Below are 19,049 nucleotides of genomic sequence, written 5' to 3'. Positions count from 1 at the left end.
TGAGCATGCATCTCCAGGGGTCAGTGTTTTGTGTTAATGAGGTCATAAAGAGGATGCAACTGGAGATAACTGATAGCCCTAAGTCCACTCGAAGGTTGTCACCACTGTGTGGTAGACAGTGAAACTGGTGCCAATTAAAACAATTTAATAACATGACAGTAATTACACAAAGTGTGTATTGAAACAGTTAATTCAGAAACAGGGAGAAATAACAGGTAAAACCAATGGACACTGCCACAATCACAGCTACTCAGTTCCCTAGGCGATGCTGCTGCCTCCCCTGATCTGCTGTTTGGGAGCAATAGACTTCCTGCGCGCCCCTTTGGCCGAGCTGAAGCGTACATGAGCGCCACGCTTGTTGTTCCTCTTCTGCTTGCCCAGCATGTCAGCCCCGTCCTGGGTCTTCTGCTGCTGCTCCTTCAGTAACTCAGGTACCGGAGGCTGGATGATGGGCAGCAGGGATGTGCAGGGCATCGACTTGTACACCCGTAGCTGCAATGGACAATGAAGAATGTTAGAGTAGGAGCTGAATACACACAGAATTAGTATTTGTGTCTCCTGTGAGGCTTTACATCTATGACAAGCATTGAGTCTTGCTGTATATAATGTTACATTATGAGGTAAATCCTCCAGGGTTGGGGTCAATTCCAGTTTAATTAGAAATTCAATTGTTGAATTCACTAATGAAGTGGAGAATTCACATTGAATTCAATTCAAATTAACAATCATCAAGTTATGGAATTTAAATTAGACTGCTTGAATTGGGAAAAACATTTAACCTTTGGAATTGAATATTTGTACATTTCCCAGTAATTGGAATTAATGACCTTAGTATAAAAAAATTCACTGCAGGTGTTAAATCATTTCAACATGTTTTTATATATTTCCAGCTAGGCATTCTGAACAGTGACATGATCAGCCTGAAAGCCTGAGGGAATTTAATTAGGATTTGTGGAATTGTCGGGGATATTGAATTGGGAATTTAATTATTTGAATTGACCCAACATTGGAATTGAGAGGAAATTAATTATCTCTGAATTTAAAGACTGACCTAGAATTTTAAGTTAATTAAATGGAATTTCCAGGGAGAGCCCAGCTACCACATTTGGTTTCTTGAAAGTTGTGGGAACGCACGTTTTTGGATTCCCATTGTTTCAGGGAGCGAAGCCATACGTTTCATAACCAGTGAAACTGAACGTTTTTTTAAACGTTCTGAGAATGGATGTTTTGCCTGTTCTGGGAACATTCATTTGTAGGTTGCAGGGAAGTCAGAACATTTTACTATGGTTCCCAGAATGTTTTAACGTTCTGAAAACAGAAATTATAAGTTATTTGAAGGTTTTTGAATAACTTAACTTTCACTGAATGTTTCAATAAGACTTAATAACACTGCTAACTTTGTTTGGGTTAACTGTTTAACTCCAAGCACAGATAGGACACACAAATTAATTTGCTTATGCATTAATCATGCAAACACATTTATTTTTTATTGTTGCACGTGTCAGTGAGATTCAAACCTATGATCTCTTCTATATACCTGGAATTAGTCCACTGTGCCACCAGGATGGTGTTTTTAAAATTCATACAAAGCTGTTCATTTTAATCTACTCAAAACAGACCCCATTTCAAAAGGAAATAAGCACTCTAAGATGAGGCATGGCAAATTAGTGGGCGCAGCAAACACACTTAAGATGGAGGATAGAGTGTTTTGTTGATGCTGAGAATGGAATGCATGTTTTTAAATCGCATTCTTAGAATGTTCTTTTTATGGAAAGTTCTTAATGTTCTGACAACATGACTTTAAATAGAACCACGAGGAAACCTGCTGAAGTACTGAAATTCCCACAGAAAAACTTTGTTTCTTAAATGTTCTCAGAACAATGAGAACATTACTTTAAAATAGAACCACAAGGAAACGTTATGCTGAAGCAAGCGGTACTGGAGCACCAAGTCTGGGACCAAAAGGCTCCTGAATAGCTTCTACCCCCAAGCCATAAGGCTGCTCAACAGTTAATCAAATGGCTTCCCGGAATATTTGCATTGACCCCCTTTTTATTTGCACTGACTCTCTTGCACCGGCTCTATGCAGACTCACTGGACTCTACCCACATACTACACTGACACTCCAACACACACCCACCCACGCACACATATTGACGCCACATGCACGCACACACTTTCACATATGCTGCTGTTACTCTGTTTATTATCAAACCTGATTGCCTACCCCTACCTACATGTCACAAGAGGTTGGTGGCATCTTAATTGGGGAGGACAGGCTCATGGTAATGGCTGGAGCAGAATGCTATCAAATACATGGTTTCCATGTGTTGATAACATTGCATTTACTGTATTACATCTACCTCTTACCCCTGCATATTGACTCGGTACCGGTACTCCTTGAATATAGTCTCGTTATTTTATTGTGTTACTATTTTTTAACTCTGCATTGTTGGGAAAGGGCACGTAAGTAAGCATTTCACAGTAAAGTCTACACCTGTTGTATTCGACGTAACAAATAAAATTATATTTGTTTTGAAGTACCAAAATTCCCACCTATGAAACATATGGTTCTCAGAACGTTATGTGCTAGCTGGGTATCCTGCAATATTCCCAGAATGCTGTGGGAAGGTTGTATGCAAAATAACCATAGGATAACCACACGCTCACCAAGCTCTAAGATACATACGGTTCTCAGAACGTTAAGTGACAGCTGGGAGGTAATTGAATAAGAATTGAATTTGTGGAATTTACCCCAACCCTAATAGTCTCATGCGGAGGAACAAGGAGATGGTCATGGTAAAAATGGGAAGCACCCACCTGCTCTCGGCTGCTAAAGGACACCTGGAGGTCCAGGGGACAGGAGGGCCGGTGCCTCACTTTCTGCTTGTAGGCAAGCCCCAGGATGGCACTCGTCTGCAGGGGAAATACAACATATAGATTAGTAAGTAATGCTCTCTCACACCTAAACCCAACCACACTTTACAGTGCTATATAACATTCAAATTAAACTTGATTAATTTGAACAATATAACCACAAAGATTTGAAAGTAAGATTGTGGAACTAACAATTCAATGTGATATAGCTGGCCATATATATGGAGCACCTATGTATCCCCACTATCCAGTACCCCGTTGTCATCCTCCTGCCTCTCACCTGTTTGCCCTTCTCTTGCCAGTGCTGCCAGGTCTCCTCGATCTGGTCGTTGCTGTACTGGGCGATTCGTGGGTCGGCTGGCACCAGTTCCTGCAGGTCAGAGGCAGTGCTTGCCATGGCTGTATGCCGGAGCTTCTGCTGGGTCAGTGTCTCCAGGATACGCTTGGCACAGCTGTTTAGTTTTTTGGGCTCAGTTCAGTAAATCTTTATCGTCACAGGTGGGCAATGTGTGCAGCATTAGAAATGTAAAACCATAGAGCCACAACACACAATACAATAAATTTAAAAAGCATGTAGGCTTACTGTATAGTAGGACATGTTTAAGTCAAAAACCAATGGCTCAGCAATGCACTCACAATAGAGGAGTCACAGTGAGACCAAAAACTCCCAGGTTGCACTTTGCCCTTTCGGGTTTGAGACTTACTTCCAGTGGGGTTGTGTTCCCTGGTTGAGCACTTTGAGGGTCTGGCAGGAGCCAACCCTCCTCAGGTCCACTGGCAGTTCCCAGGGGAAGGCATGGTGGTCTCCCACACACCACTGGGCCTGGCCAAATGTGCCTGAAGGAAACACTTCTAGTTAGCTTGACATTACCTCTACCCTAGCCTCAAACCAGACATGCGCATCCATCCTCTATTATGACTGATAGCTCAAACATTGTATTGTGATTATATTTGACTGTACAGATGTGATTCAATAAAAAATAAAAAAATAAAATTTAAAAAAAAAAGACTGATAGCAAGACCCCCACTGTCCTAAAAGCATTTCACTGTTACGGAGCATGTGTCAAATAAAACTTGATTTGAAATGATACAATTTTCATCTAGGTGCTTTTGAAACAAGAGCACACAGGGCAGCAGGTACACTAGTGGTTAAGAGCGTTGGGCCAGTAACCGAAAGGTTGCCGAGTCGAATCCCAGAGCCGACTAAGTGAAAACTTTTGATGTGCCCTTGAGCAAGGCACTTAACCCTAATTACTCCTGAAGTCGCTCTGGATAAGAGCATCTGGTCAAACGTAAAAATGAGACCGCAACAGGCCCATATGAGAGCACCACACCTATGTAGCTGCCAGCGATGGTCCACAGTCGCACGTTACAATCCAGGCTGGCGGTGACAATGAGGCGGAAACGTTCCACGTACTCCAGACTAACGATGCCCTTCAGGTGACCCCGCCAGGAGCTGAGGAGGGGCGGAGGGGTGAGGGAGACGCTCCAGCCATCCACCACCTGGACAAGTGGAAACCGTGAAGAATTAATGAATAAATGAGACAGGGTTATAAACTCTACAATCCTCTTTGATTGGAATGAAATGGATAATGTGGTGAAAATAATATATCCATGTACACTGAGTGTATAAAATATTATGAACAAATGCTCTTTCCATGACAGTGTAGAAGGAGAGGAGACCGGTTAAAGAAGGATTTTTAAACCTTGAGACAATTGAAATATTGGATTGTGTATGTGTGCCATTCAGAGGGTGAATGAGCAAGACAAAATATTTAATATTGTGCACTGGTTTGTGTCAAGAACTGCAACGTTGCTGGGTTTTTCATGCTCAACAGTTTCCCATGTGTATCAAGAATGGTCCACCACCCAAAGGACATTCAGCCAACTTGACACAACTATGGGAAGCATTGGAGTAAACATGGGCCAGCAACCCTGTGGAACACTTTTGACACCTTGTAGAGGGCAAAAGAGGGTGCAACTCAATATTAGGAAGGTGTTCTTAATGTTTTGTACACTCAGTGTATAATAATTAGTCAGTGAAAAAGCAACAATGGATTTGTTGCTATGCATTTTCAATATTTATTTCCCAGAAAGCCACTGAAATCAACATGTAAAATTTGTCTGAACAGGGTTGTGTGCGGTAGGCACGAAGCAGAGAAAACGTTTTAAAATGGAGGATGTGCTACAGAAACTTGCGTAACACTGATATCGGTCTTCTGTTGCAAAACATTTCACTACAGTGTGCCATACAGAACATGACTGATTTTGTAACCATCTATCTCATCCTACTCTCACCCACCAAATTAGAATGCTAGAAAGGTTTATGACGTGTTACTCTAGTATGTTCTCTCTCTATGCTGCACCTCGGTTCTCTTCTCCACCTTCATCCTGCGAGGCCCAGTCACCTTACAGTACCTGGGGATGAGGCTGGGCAGATGAACGGCCTTTTCCAGAGGGGCCATCCCCTCCCGCTCCCCTTGCATACAGAAGCAGTACCTCTCTATGTCCCACAGCTGGGGAGGGGGATAGAAAGTGTTAACTGCAAGTTGCTTCAGATAAGCGTCTGCTAGCAGCTAAACAACCATATTCTCATATATCGTAATATTCTGATATGGGAACGTCTGCGCTACTAATCCTCTACGATTCTTCCGACCAACCATGATGTAGCCGGTGCTGTCCCCAGTTAGCAGCATCTGGTCTTGCAGATCAGTAGACATGGTGGTGATGGCCGTGCCCTCGGAGTGGACCGCCCGGAACTTTCCCAGCAGCCCCCCCAGGTGGTGGATGGACCAGGCGTACACATAGCCGTCAGCTGCACTGGTCAGCAGGATGGCTGTGTCAGGGCTCCGCTCCCTGGTTCCCAGGAAAAGAGCCTGAGGGAGCGAGGAAGTGAAGGAGGGGATTTGTGTGTGTTCAACCACTTTGTTGGTACTTGTTACATCATTGTGACCTGATCTGCTCTGATGTCGTGGGAATATTGCTCAGTGTCTGAGGGTGTCCAATGCTGCGTCCACAGACTCTCACTGACTGGTCCATTAGCCCATACCTTCTCCACAGCCAGTCTGGGTTTCTCTAACTCTTTTGCACTGATCGGCTGAGGTTTGCCGCTCTTGTGCCGCTGCTTTGGCGACTTCTTCTGATGAGTTCTCTCATTTTCTTTCTCAGCGCCTGACTCCTCCTGGTGGGGTCAAACAAGGTCAAATATCAACTAAGAGAGAAGCCAAAGGGAGGGTTAGAAGCAGGGTTGAGGTCAATTCAGTTTTCAATTCAGGCAAATAATACATTCTCATTGAAAACACATAGCGATTTATTTTTTCAATTCACTTCATGAATGGATCTTAACCCTGGTCAGCAGTTATGGGTCAGAATGTCTCACCTGGATCATCTCAGGGGGGCTGCTGCAAGAGCTGTCCTTGTCCTCCTGAGGAGAGGGGGGATGAGGTGGGGGTGCACCGGGCCCCACTGAGACCCCCTGGCTGGAATGGGAGACTGTGGCCTCCCCTCTGTACTCTGATGAATCTGTCCATTCGCTCTCATCAAACGAGCCCTTAGACTCTGACGCCTCAAATCTGTCAAAAGCTGACCTGTCAATCACCTGGAAGGCAGGATTGGGCAACAAAAACATGATCATTTAGCCTTCTAGCATAGGGGTTTTCAAACTTTACTTGCCCAGGGACCCCCTGCCCAGGCAAACTGGCAACCCAGGGACCCTCATCATATGTTAGCAAAATATAAATAAACTTGCGTCTTGTAGCCTGCGGCTATGGAACCCTGACCTGTTCACCGGACGTGCTACCTTGTCCCTGACCTGCTGTTTTCGACTCTCTCTCTCTACCGCACCTGCTGTCTCTCACACTGAATGCTCGGCTATAAAAAGCCAACTGACATTTACTCCTGAGGTGCTGACCTGTTGCAACCACTGTGATGATGATTATTATTATTATTATTATTATGATGATTATTATAATACCCGGCTGGTCATCTATGAATGTTTGAACATCTTGTCCATGTACGGTTATAAATCTCAACCCGGCACAGCCAGAAGAGGACTGGCCACCCCTCAGAGCCTGGTTCTTCTCTAGGTTTCTGCCTTTCTAGGGAGTTTTTTCTAGCCACCATGCTTCTACATCTGCATTGCTTGCTGTTTGGGTTTTAGGCTGGGTTTCTGTACAGCACTTTGACTTCAGCTGATGTAAAAAGGGCTTTATAAATACATTTGATTGATTATCAGGTGAATGATAATGGCAAGTAGAAGTAATCAACATTTTAAAATGAATAGAGTTTCATTATTTTGACCTCCACACACTTAATTGGAAGAGGAAGTGTAAACTCTAACATAACCTATTAGCTAGAAAGGTATCTTGGCAGCTGAGAAAATATTTAGCAGTTTTGAAGCTAACATCCAGCAATTCTACACAGTTTGGCATAGAGCTGAGAGACAATTTTGCAGTTTTAAAGTCCTACAATAGTATGCATTGTTAGTTCTCAAAAATGGTATTATAAAATAATATATATAGTTCAATATCTTTTCTGGATGCTTTCTATCTGGTTTGGTCGTTTAAGTTAACACTGAAAATTACCATTTAAACTGGCCACCTAAGAATGTTCTATGCAGAAAAAAAAAATGTAATTAGTGACCAATTTCCTCCATATTAGACGGATAATTCGAGATTTTGGCATGTTAACTGTTTCTGTAGATTCTAATTAATTGTGCTAATTGAACTTCCTTCATACTGGATGCAGACATAAAAATGGCATTCTGTTGTAGCTAGCAATATTCATAAAATAATGCTTTTTCTCCAAATAATAAAAAAAATATTTTAAAAATTACGCTGACGGGCCTCCCGGGTGGCGCAGTGGTCTAGGGCACTGCATCGCAGTGCTAACTGCGCCACCAGAGTCTCTGGGTTCGCGCCCAGGCTCTGTCGCAGCCGGCCGCGACCGGGAGGTCCGTGGGGCGACGCACAATTGGGCTAGCGTCGTCCGGGTTAGGGTGGGTTTGGCCGGTAGGGATATCCTTGTCTCATCGCGCTCCAGCGACTCCTGTGGCGGGCCGGGCGCAGTGCGTGCTAACCAAGGGGGCCAGGTGCACGGTGTTTCCTCCGACACATTGGTGCGGCTGGCTTCCGGGTTGGAGGCGCGCTGTGTTAAAGAAGCAGTGCGGCTTGGTTGGGTTGTGCTTCGGAGGACGCATGGCTTTCGACCTTCGTCTCTCCCGAGCCCGTACGGGAGTTGTAGCGATGAGACAAGATAGTAATTACTAGCGATTGGATACCACGAAAATTGGGGAGAAAAGGGGATAAAATTTAAAATAAAAAAATAAATAAAAAAAATTGCGCTGACCCCCTGCAGTACCGCCGCGCACCCTAGGGGGCCATGGACCCCAGTTTGAAACCCCCTGTTCTAGGGGATTGGTCAAAAAGTAAGTATGATCACTATCCCCTCACCCGATTGGGCAGCAGTGGTCGCGAACTCTCGCAGGCGTTGAAGCGGCAGAAGGCTCGCCCCGAGTCGATGTTCCATACGATGATGTCACCACTGTAGGAGGCGGTCACAAGCATCTTGTTGCCGTGGGCATGCATGGAGTAGATATCCTCGGCATGGTACTGGTTCCAGATACGGTACTCCATCTCCATATCCTCCTTCACATCCCTGGCAGCCACAGCAACAACCACACTCCATCAGAGGAGCCTTAAAAAGGTACACTCAGCAATACAACATCATCCAGCATGAAGTTGTTCCACAGTGTATGATGTCATCACATTGCTCAGTATACATTTAACCCTGCAGACTTTAATGACACATGGTGTCGATGGGAGGTGTACTCACAAGTACCACATGACCCTTTTGCTCCAGCCGGACACATATATCCTTTGGTTGATGTAAATGACCCCCGTCACCTGGAAAAAGAGCAGGGTCAGATTTTCTTATCCCCCTATTGGATAAGGCTGAACGAAGGTAGGCTAGCTACTGATCCCTGATCTGTAGTTAGGCGTAACTTCTACCTCGTTATCATTCAGTATGGGGAGTGTAGCTAGCAGCGCTCCGTTGTTGAAGTTCCACAGGCGCAGGCTACCATCCTTGGACCCCGTGATGAGGCGGCGCTTGGGCCCGTCAAACGTCATGGCCGTCACCTCCACCGCCTTCTCCGGGGATGTCTGGAATTGCATGACCTTCTCCCCAGTCAGGATTTCCCACACACTCACCACGCCGTTATGACAGCCACTCACTACCTGGAACAGAGAGAAGGCAGGCACATTGGGGTTCAAATGGGACAGAACATTGTTCTTTCATCTCTTAATGAATTAGTTATTTGTTCATTCATCCAGCCACCTGGTGTTTTAGAGTATACCCAACAACTTACCTGTTTGAAGTTGGTGTTATAGAGAGCTGTACACAGGGGCTGCTCATGTGATGTCTGCAGCTTGTGAACAGTATCCACATCATCCACCACTCCATGTAGAACCCCTATCTGCACAAAGATTGCCGTTATAATAGGCAAAAAAAAGCATAGCTGTTGATGCTAGAGTAGCTGTAACATATTTGTGTGAGACGATAAATCGCATTTGCATGGCTTCCTCGATGCCCATTAGCGGACCACTTAGCCAGCGCTAATCTTCCTAGGGCTTTGATTACTTCAATCAGTCCCCTTTTATGTGTCCTACAGTATGTGAATGAACAAGGTGGGGAGCCTACCAGAAAGGTGGCCAGCACCAGGGTGTTGGTGTCTCTGTTGTAGTGGACACTTGAGATAGGGAAGCGACTCATGGTCACATTCCTGGAGTGGATGTTCTGGAGACAGGCACAGTCCTGCAGGTCCCACACACGCACATTCTGAGACACAGACAGAGAATAGGAAAGAAAACAGTGTGATCATGTGCGTGAAATCAAGCAGTGCTTCTCTTACATTCATGGCAATTCTTGCTCATCACATTTCTCATAACATGATTTCAAGTAATCCTGATCACCGAGGAACCAGAGACCGTAGATCAGGTTTGTCCCCAGACAGACCTTGTCCTTGGAGATGCTGATGATCTTGTTGTCGCTGCTGTTGACCACGATGTGTGTGATGGCTGTGGAGTGGCCCTTCATCTGAGAGGTGGCACAGTTGTTCACGTAGGGGTTCCATATCCTCACAATGCGGTCAAAGCCTCCAGTCACTATGACAGGGATTCACATTCAAAACACAACCCTTCTTTTAACTTTGTAATTCATTTATCTACACAAAGTAAAGATTTGACAGTAAAAAAAAATGTAAGAAACAAAAATGCAGGTGGTGAAAAAAAGACTGCTGATATTTTTGCACGAAAATAACGCAAATTACTAATTGCCTTATTATTAGACTTTAGTGAAGGAGGATTCATCCTAATCAATCTCTTACCCAGAATGTTAAACTCGGGAGAGTAGTCAAAGCAGAGGATTCCCTTCCTCAGCTGAAAGAATGAGTTGCTATGATGGAGAAAGCACACAGTCACTTTTGGAAACAAATTGTATTCCTAAACATTTAGTACTTTTGGAAACAAATTGTATTCCTAAACATTTAGTACTTTTGGAAACAAATTGTATTCCTAAACATTTAGTACTTTTGGAAACAAATTGTATTCCTAAAACATTTAGTACTTTTGGAAACAAATTGTATTCCTAAATATTTTGTACTTTTGGAAACAAATTGTATCCCTAAACATTTAGTATTTCTAGAAACAAATTGTATTCCTAAACATTTAGTACTTTTGTGAAAATGAGCAAAATGCTACTGTAACAATCAGGGCTCTTAAAAATGTTCAGTGTCTTAAAAGTAGGACTTTTAAAGGGCAGCTGATCCTAGATCAGCACTCAAAAACGCTTTGTGAATATGGGCCCTGTTCCTCTGTAAGGTCGACAGAGATACAGATATGTGTGAGTGGAATAAGGTAGAAGAGAGAGTTCCTGGACCACTATGTAGGAACATGCACTGTGTGCAAGGGCATGGTGAACGTACTGGATTTTAGCCTTCTGAGAGTGGGGCACAGTGGTGAGAACCATGGAAGTTTGGTCAGATGCACAGCAGGTGGCGACAGCGTTTAACTCCGGTAGAAAGCGGATCTGATGGCACCAGTTATTGTGCAGGGCCTGGGGGGGTGGCACAGAGGCATGAAAAGAAGAGATACAGTAATGACGTGAAAAAGGTGGGATACTGATAAAATAAGAGACCAAAGTAATAAATAGGCAATAGAGTAGTGTAATAAAGGCTGCTGAGAGGGAAATGAAGGCACATGTGGTCTAATGGAAGTATGAGGTCTACTGAAGTCAATCAGTCCATCTTCCAGCCCAGGCTCCCCCCTGACAAGCAGACTATCATCTTCGACCTGATTAGTATGTATTAGTCAAGTGATATGTCCCCAGGGTCACAGATGGGTAATGGGACAGTCCCTTTGTGACAGACTGATCCATCACAGAGGTAGAGACACTCTCTCCATAACCCCATCCCCTTCTCCATCTCTCACAATGCTGTTGTCATCCCTTTCTTTTTCCTTCCTCTCCAACAGACGTAAAACTGTGTTGACTATTATAAAAAATAGAGACCTTATCATTAACGTTATTTTCATCAAATCCTTTACATCTCTGCAAAACTCTGGAGCAGGAGAGAGGGTTACCGTCCACCCAAATCTTCATTCCAGTCCTAAAGATCTACTGGTGGGTAGACATTCATTCAAAAGCCTACAGTAACAGACCCTAATTCAGCATAATTGTAAGTAAAGTGAAGACCTTAATTAGTTAAATATTTGAATCAAGTGTTACTGCTGGGCTATAACAAAACCATGCACAGATTCCTGCTCTTAGACTGACCAGAATAATTGCCTTTGTAGAGTAACGTACCACTTTGAAACACAGGAAATACTTGGAGGTGTTCTTCAACAGAGCTGGGACAGGGATGCGGCAATTCCCCCCTGAGACAGAGAGAGAGGGTAACCATCCACCCAACTAGCTGAGAACCATCATAAGGTGAAGAGAAAGGGTTTGATAATGTACAGTGAAGGGTTTGATAATGTACAGTGAAGGGAGTGTTGGATCAGGACAGGGAGGGTTAGTACCAGACTTAAAGGCCCCGCTGTTGAACAGTCCATACTGGAGCACATCACTGGAGATGAAGACAGACACATAACCCTCAATGTCCCCTATCGAAAACACTGCTTTGGTTCCATCTGACCTGGACAGACATATAGACAGACAGACAGTGTGGGAAATTAGCCATACACAACAAAATGTATCGTTAACAGATCCTCCCGTCGACTGACCTGATGTTTTATCTAAATGTGTGATGCCCTATAGCCAATGTCATACCAGTAATTGAAAGTCCTAGCCAATGCCCTATCAGCAGTGGTGTAAAGTACTTATGTAAAAATACTTACAAGCACTACTTAAGTTGTTTTTTGGGGTATCTGTACTTTTTACTCCATACATTTTCCTTGACACCCAACAGTACATTTAGAAATGCTTAGCAGGACAGGAAAATGGTCCAAATCATACACATCAAGAGAATATCCATGGTCATCCCTACCGTCTTTTATCTGGCAGAATCCCTAAACACAAATGCTTCATTTTAAATTGTGTCTGAGTGTTGGAGTGTGCCCCTGGCTATCAGTAAATTTAAAAACAAGAACATTGTGCCATCTGGTTTGCTTAATATAAGGAATCTGAAATTATTTACACTTACTTTTGACACTTAAGTACATTTTAGCAATTATTCACTTTTGATACTTAAGTATATTTAAAACCAAAATACTTTTAGGACTTTTACTCAAGTAGTATTTTACTGGGTGACTTTCACTTGAGTAATTTTTTATTAAGGTATCTTTACTTTTACTCAAGTATGACAATTAGGTACTTTCCACCACTGCCTATCTGTAATCTAAAAACATAGCCATTGTCCTATCAGTAATATAAGTTACTAGACTAGCTGGTGCCAGGAAATCCAATGCACTTGCCAATGCCCTACCAGTAATCCATGACAACCGCGTAGCCCTCCAGTCCAGTCAGAGAGAATACAATGTCACACTTGCTGGCGCTGATGTCATAAAACTCTAACACACAGACAGGCATAATACACAGAGAAACACATCAAATAATGTCTAAAGCTATACAAAGTGAAAGCAAGGGATGTTAAATTGCTACTGCCGAATCTGGTCTGATTTGGTTCATGGTTTTGTTCAGGGTTAATTACAATTCTTACAGACACACCCTCACATGCACTTGCTGCAGGCTCCACACATGCATACACACCAACGTCTCGTCCGGTGGAGGCGATGGCCAGGAGGTTAAGGTTGCTCAAGCAGATCATGTCGGTTACCCAGATCTGTTGGATGGAGGTGGAGGGGGGGGCTCGTTTCAGCTGGTCCAACTGATAGAGGACAGACAGAGGAGGAAGGTCAAAAGTCAGTAGACCACTAGAACCACACATACAGTGGGGCAAAAAAGTATTTAGTCAGCCACCAATTGTGCAAGTTCTCCCACTTAAAAAGATGAGAGAGGCCTGTAATTTTCATCATAGGTACACTTCAACTATGACAGACAAAATGAGGGAAAAAAATCCAGAAAATCACATTGTAGGATTTTTAATGAATTTATTTGCAAATTATGGTGGAAAATAAGTATTTGGTCACCTACAAACAAGCAAGATTTCTGGCTCTCACAGACCTGTAACTTCTTATTTAAGAGGCTCCTCTGTCCTCCACTCGTTACCTGTATTAATGACACCTGTTTGAACTTGTTATCAGTATAAAAGACACCTGTCCACAACCTCAAACAGTCACACTCCAAACTCCACTATGGCCAAGACCAAAGAGCCGTCAAAGGACACCAGAAACAAAATTGTAGACCTGCACCAGGCTGGGAAGACTGAATCTGCAATAGGTAAGCAGCTTGGTTTGAAGAAATTAACTGTGGGAGCAATTATTAGGAAATGGAAGACATACAAGACCACTGATAATCTCCCTCGATCTGGGGCTCCATGCAAGATCTCACCCCGTGGGGTCAAAATGATCACAAGAACGGTGAGCAAAAATCCCAGAACCACACGGGGGGACCTAGTGAATGACCTGCAGAGAGCTGGGACCAAAGTAACAAAGCCTAACATCAGCAAGGGCATTGAAGATGAAACGTGGCTGGGTCTTTCAGCATGACAATGATCCCAAACACACCGCCCGGGCAACGAAGGAGTGGCTTCGTAAGAAGCATTTCAAGGTCCTGGAGTGGCCTAGCCAGTCTCCAGATCTCAACCCCATAGAAAATCTTTGGAGGGAGTTGAAAGTCCGTGTTACCCAGCAACAGCCCCAAAACATCACTGCTCTAGAGGAGATCTGCATGGAGGAATGGGCCAAAATACCAGCAACAGTGTGTGAAAAGCTTGTGATGACTTACAGAAAACATTTGACCTCTGTCATTGCCAACAAAGGGTATATAACAAAGTATTGAGAAACTTTTGTTATTGACAAAATACTTATTTTCCACCATAATTTGCAAATAAATTCATTAAAAATCCTACAATGTGATTTTCTGGATTTTTTTCCCTCATTTTGTCTGTCATAGTTGAAGTGTACCTATGATGAAAATTACAGGCCTCTCTCATCTTTTTAAGTGGGAGAACTTGCACAATTGGTGGCTGACTAAATACTTTTTTGCCCCACTGTACACTACCATTCAAAAGTTTGGGGTCACTTAGATATGTCCTTGTTTTCAATGAAAACATACATGAAATGAGTTGCAAAATGAATAGGAATTATAGTCAAGACGTTGACATGGTTATAATAATGGATTTTTTATTGAAATAATATGTGTCCTTCAAACTTCGCTTTTGTCAAATAATCCTCCATTTGCAGCAATTACAGCCTTGCAGACCTTTGGCATTCTAGTTGTCAATTTGTTGAGGTAATCTTAAAATATTTCACCCCATGCTTCCTGAAGCACCTCCCACAAGTTGGATTGGCTTGATGGGCACTTCTTACATACCATACGGTCAAGCTGCTCCCACAACAGCTCAATAGGGTTGAGATCCTGTGACTGTGCTGGCCACTCCATTATTGACAGAATACCAGCTAAATGCTTCTTCCCTAAACAATTCTTTCATAGTTTGGAGCTATGCTTTGGGTCATTGTACTTATGGAGGAAACTGGCTCCAATTAAGCACCGTCCACAGGGTACGGCGTTGCAAAATGGAGTGATAGCCTTCCTTCTTCAAGATCCCTATTACCCTGTACAAATCTCCCACTTTACCACCACCAAAGCACCCCCAGACCATCACATTGCCGCCACCATGCTTGACAGATGGCGTGAAGCACTCCTCCAGCATCTTTTCATCTTTTCTGCGTCTCACGAATGTTCTTCTTTATGATCCAAACACCTCAAACTTAGATTCATCCTCTGTCCAGTGTATGTGTTATTTTGCCCATCTTAACTTATTTTTATTGGCCAGTCTGAGATATGGCTTTTTCTTTGCAACTCTGCCTCGAAGGCCAGCATCCCGGAGTCTCCTCTTCACGGTTGATGTTGAGACTGGTGTTTTGCGGGTACTATTTAATGAAGCTGCCAGTTAAGGACTTGTGATGCATCTGTTTCTCAAACTAGACACTTATGTACTTGTCCTCTTGTTCAGTTGTGCACCGGGGGCCTCCCACTCTTTCTATTCTGGTTAGAGCCAGTTTGCGCTGTTCTGTGAAGGGAGTAGTGCACAGCATTGTACGAGATCTTCAGTTTCTTAGCAGTTTCTCACATGGAATAGCCTTCATTTCTCAGAACAAGAATTGACTGAAGTTTCAGAAGAAAGTTCTTTGTTTCTGGCCATTTTTAGCCTGTAATCGAACTCAAAAATGAGGATGCTACAGACACTCAACTAGTCTAAAGGCCAGTTTTATTGCTTCTATAAATCAGCACAACCGTTTTCATCTGTGCTAACAAAATTGCAAAAGGGTTTTCTAATGTTTAATTAGCCTTTTAAAATGATAAACTTAGCTAACACAACATGCCATTGGAACACAGGAGTGATGGTTGCTGATAATGGGCCTCTGTACGCCTATGTAGATATTCCATAAAAAATCTGCCGTTTCCAGCTACAATAGTCATATACAACATTAACAATGTTTACACTATTTCTGATCAATTGGATGTTATTTTAAATGGGGGGAAAATAATATATATATATAACAAAGTGCTTGTCTTTCAAAAATAAGGACATTTCTAAGTGACCCCAAACTTTTGAACGGTAGTGTACATATATACACTGCTCAAAAAAATAAAGGGAACACTTAAACAACACAATGTAACTCCAAGTCAATCACACTTCTGTGAAATCAAACTGTCCACTTAGGAAGCAACACTGATTGACAATAAATTTCACATGCTGTTGTGCAAATGGAATAGACAACAGGTGGAAATTATAGGCAATTAGCAAGACACCCCCAATACAGGAGTGGTTCTGCAGGTGGTGACCACAGACCACTTCTCAGTTCCTATGCTTCCTGGCTGATGTTTTGGTCACTTTTGAATGCTGTCGGTGCTTTCACTCTAGTGGTAGCATGAGACGGAGTCTACAACCCACACAAGTGGCTCAGGTAGTGCAGCTCATCCAGGATGGCACATCAATGCGAGCTGTGGCAAGAAGGTTTGCTGTGTCTGTCAGCGTAGTGTCCAGAGCATGGAGGCACTACCAGGAGACAGGCCAGTACATCAGGAGACGTGGAGGAGGCCGTAGGAGGGCAACAACCCAGCAGCAGGACCGCTACCTCCGCCTTTGTGCAAGGAGGAGCACTGCCAGAGCCCTGCAAAATGACCTCCAGCAGGCCACAAATGTGCATGTGTCTGCTCAAACGGTCAGAAACAGACTCCATGAGGGTGGTACTCCAAAAGGGATGATGGCCCATGTTGACTCCCACAGTTGTGTCAAGTTGGCTGGATGTCTTTTGGGTGGTGGGCCAATTCTTGATACACACAAGAAACTGTTGAGCGTGAAAGAAAACAGCAGCGTTGCAGTTGTTGACACAAACCTGGCACCTACTACCATACTCTGTTCAAAAGGCACTTAAATAGAAGTCTTGCCCATTCACCCTCTGAATGGCACACATACACAATCCATGTCTCAATTTTCTCAAGGCTTAACAATCCTTCTTTAACCGGTCTCCTCCCCTTCCTCTACACTGACTGAAGTGGATTTAACAGGTGACATCAATAAGGGATCATAGCTTTCACCTGGATTCATCTGGTCAGTCTGTCATGGAAAGAGCAGCTGTTCTTAATGTTTTGTATACTCCGTGTATACTGTGTATAGACCACTAATCCCATGTAACAAGGTTTAAGTAAAACACCTGCTTGGTGCATAGGTCTTCTGGATCACATTACAGAGATAGCATCCCATGCAAGATTCAGAGGGTTTAGATATATTGAGATGTTGGTAATCTTGGTCAGCCTTTACAGAAGCAGTGGTTTTAACAGACCCATGGAGAGACGAGGCAATCCGCCTTCGGTGTCCTCAGTGGCCCGCCCAATCAGACGGGTGATGTGTGGCACCACCTGTCCCCGTGGAGCTGAACTATGCCGGTCTGATTTATTGCCATGGCAGGTGTCTACTTTATATCCATGGATGAGTCATTGTGGCCAACTTTAAAATAGACTAGGTGGTGACAGGACATCCATCCTTCTCTATGGAAGAGTAGCATCGACTCAATTCATGTTTTTTCATCCTACCATGCAATGCACTGAATTCCTCTCTCCTCAGTCTAACCTCTGAAGGGAAGTACTCTGGTGTTTTAAGTGCGCGCACACACAAAGATGCACTTGTACACACACAGTGGCGTGCACACACAGACACACTCACGTTGACAGTGCGTGTCAGTTTGAACCTCTCGCTCCAGTAGTTGAGGATGCCATCTCGGCTGACAGACAGGTAGCGTCCCAGCTGGGCGCGGGTTTTGGGCACGGCCCTGCCCTGCCCCCCGTTCTTCTCTGCCTGGGGGGTCTGGAAGGGGTAGAACTGCAGCCGAACGATGGGCTCACAGTGGGCACTGCAGAGAACCAGACAGAAACGACACAGACCTCACAAACCACCAAGACATCAGTCAAAGAACAAAACCTGTGTGGATTATTGGACATTTAGGATTCAGAGTATTTTGTTTGTCAAATACATATGAGAAAAAAAGTGGCAAGCTGCAATATTTCTAAAGACCTGTTCTCCAACGATTTCATTAAATGACATTATCTTAGCCATTCTCTGGTGATATTTATAGACTGCCTATATCCATGTCTCCTACAGTCAGAAATAGACCCCCGGGGACTGGATGCCAGTGATCTCAGATAGACACACCGTGAGTAAGGAGAGTAGCAGTGATGTGTCATCCATGGACATGAGTCATTGACAGACAGGGGGATGCATGCATGGCCACACCAGACACACACACACACAACCCCTACAGACAGAGAATAGTAAAGAAAGCATACACTTGAGAGAACAGAAGAATGCAAAGGGCGTGGGTGTAAAGAGTGGGGGTTAGAAAGTATGGGAGATTCATGGCAAAAATCCTTGGACCCTTTGAATAATTTACATGTGAAACTACAAAAGGCGCTGTTATATGCAAATCATCTCTTTCACCCTCTCCACACACATACAACTGGGGAGTAGTTGTCCTAGCCAACGATAATAGGAACCATCCATGTCTATCGGAGAGCCATCACTCGTCTCACATACAGCAGTAGCATCCCATCCTTCTCCGGTCTCCCAGTCATGGCACCGTACCATGACAACACACCTAACCCAGGGTCGAATTAATGGACTGAAATACAGAGGGACTGCTTGGACTTTTCCAATAAGAAATGCTTGTTTTTGTTTTCCATTGCAAAACGTTTTGCTACGGTGTGCCGTAATGAATAGGATCCAAGTGAGAGAGCACTTACACAGGGACGATCTTTAGAGGTTTGGGGAAGTAGAGGGGACGGTTCTGCTTCTGTAGGGAGTCCTTCTCCCTGTACTCCAGCAGCATGTAGTTTAGATACTCATCCTACAGGCAGACAGGCACACATCATGAGCTACTGTATGTCCAAAGGCGAATAAGAAATGGCACCCTATTCCCCACGTGCGCTAGAGAGAGTAGGGAATAGTGTGTCATTTTGGATGCATCGCACTCTAGGAGCTCAGACGCAATCATTTT

General features: G+C 43.8%; 1 protein-coding gene across 1 annotated transcript; it reads right to left on the bottom strand.

Moving 5' to 3' along the window:
* Positions 1-55: 55 nt before the first annotated feature.
* LOC120061608 (WD repeat-containing protein on Y chromosome-like) lies at positions 56-18,881 on the bottom strand. Its single transcript, XM_039011513.1, has 22 exons — positions 18,796-18,881; positions 17,723-17,909; positions 13,099-13,258; positions 12,857-12,941; positions 11,952-12,067; positions 11,737-11,807; positions 10,859-10,989; positions 10,262-10,329; positions 9,892-10,040; positions 9,577-9,714; positions 9,245-9,352; positions 8,886-9,113; positions 8,710-8,780; positions 8,328-8,532; positions 6,257-6,475; positions 5,927-6,058; positions 5,538-5,753; positions 4,212-4,380; positions 3,582-3,714; positions 3,158-3,329; positions 2,821-2,916; positions 56-492 (listed from the first exon to the last, which is right to left on the bottom strand). The coding sequence occupies exons 1-22, from the start codon at positions 18,879-18,881 to the stop codon at positions 259-261; spliced, it is 3,174 nt and encodes a 1,057-aa protein (XP_038867441.1). The 3' UTR covers positions 56-258.
* Between the last annotated feature and the right edge of the window lie 168 nt (positions 18,882-19,049).

This window comes from Salvelinus namaycush, chromosome 16 (assembly GCF_016432855.1).
Source record: "Salvelinus namaycush isolate Seneca chromosome 16, SaNama_1.0, whole genome shotgun sequence".
NCBI classification, from domain to species: Eukaryota; Metazoa; Chordata; class Actinopteri; order Salmoniformes; family Salmonidae; genus Salvelinus; species Salvelinus namaycush.
The sequence above is the reverse complement of the archived record's forward strand: the minus strand, read 5'-3'. Positions and strand labels throughout refer to the sequence as shown.

Coding starts and splice junctions, on each gene's coding strand:
- LOC120061608 (XM_039011513.1), bottom strand. CDS start 18,881: ATGCTGCTGGAGTACAGGGAGAAGGACTCCCTACAGAAGCAGAACCGT. Junction 9,353..9,576: donor TGGTGCTGGCCACCTTTCTG/GTAGGCTCCCCA, acceptor ATCTTTGTGCAG/ATAGGGGTTCTACATGGAGT. Junction 3,715..4,211: donor CATCGCTGGCAGCTACATAG/GTGTGGTGCTCT, acceptor TGTTTCCTTCAG/GCACATTTGGCCAGGCCCAG.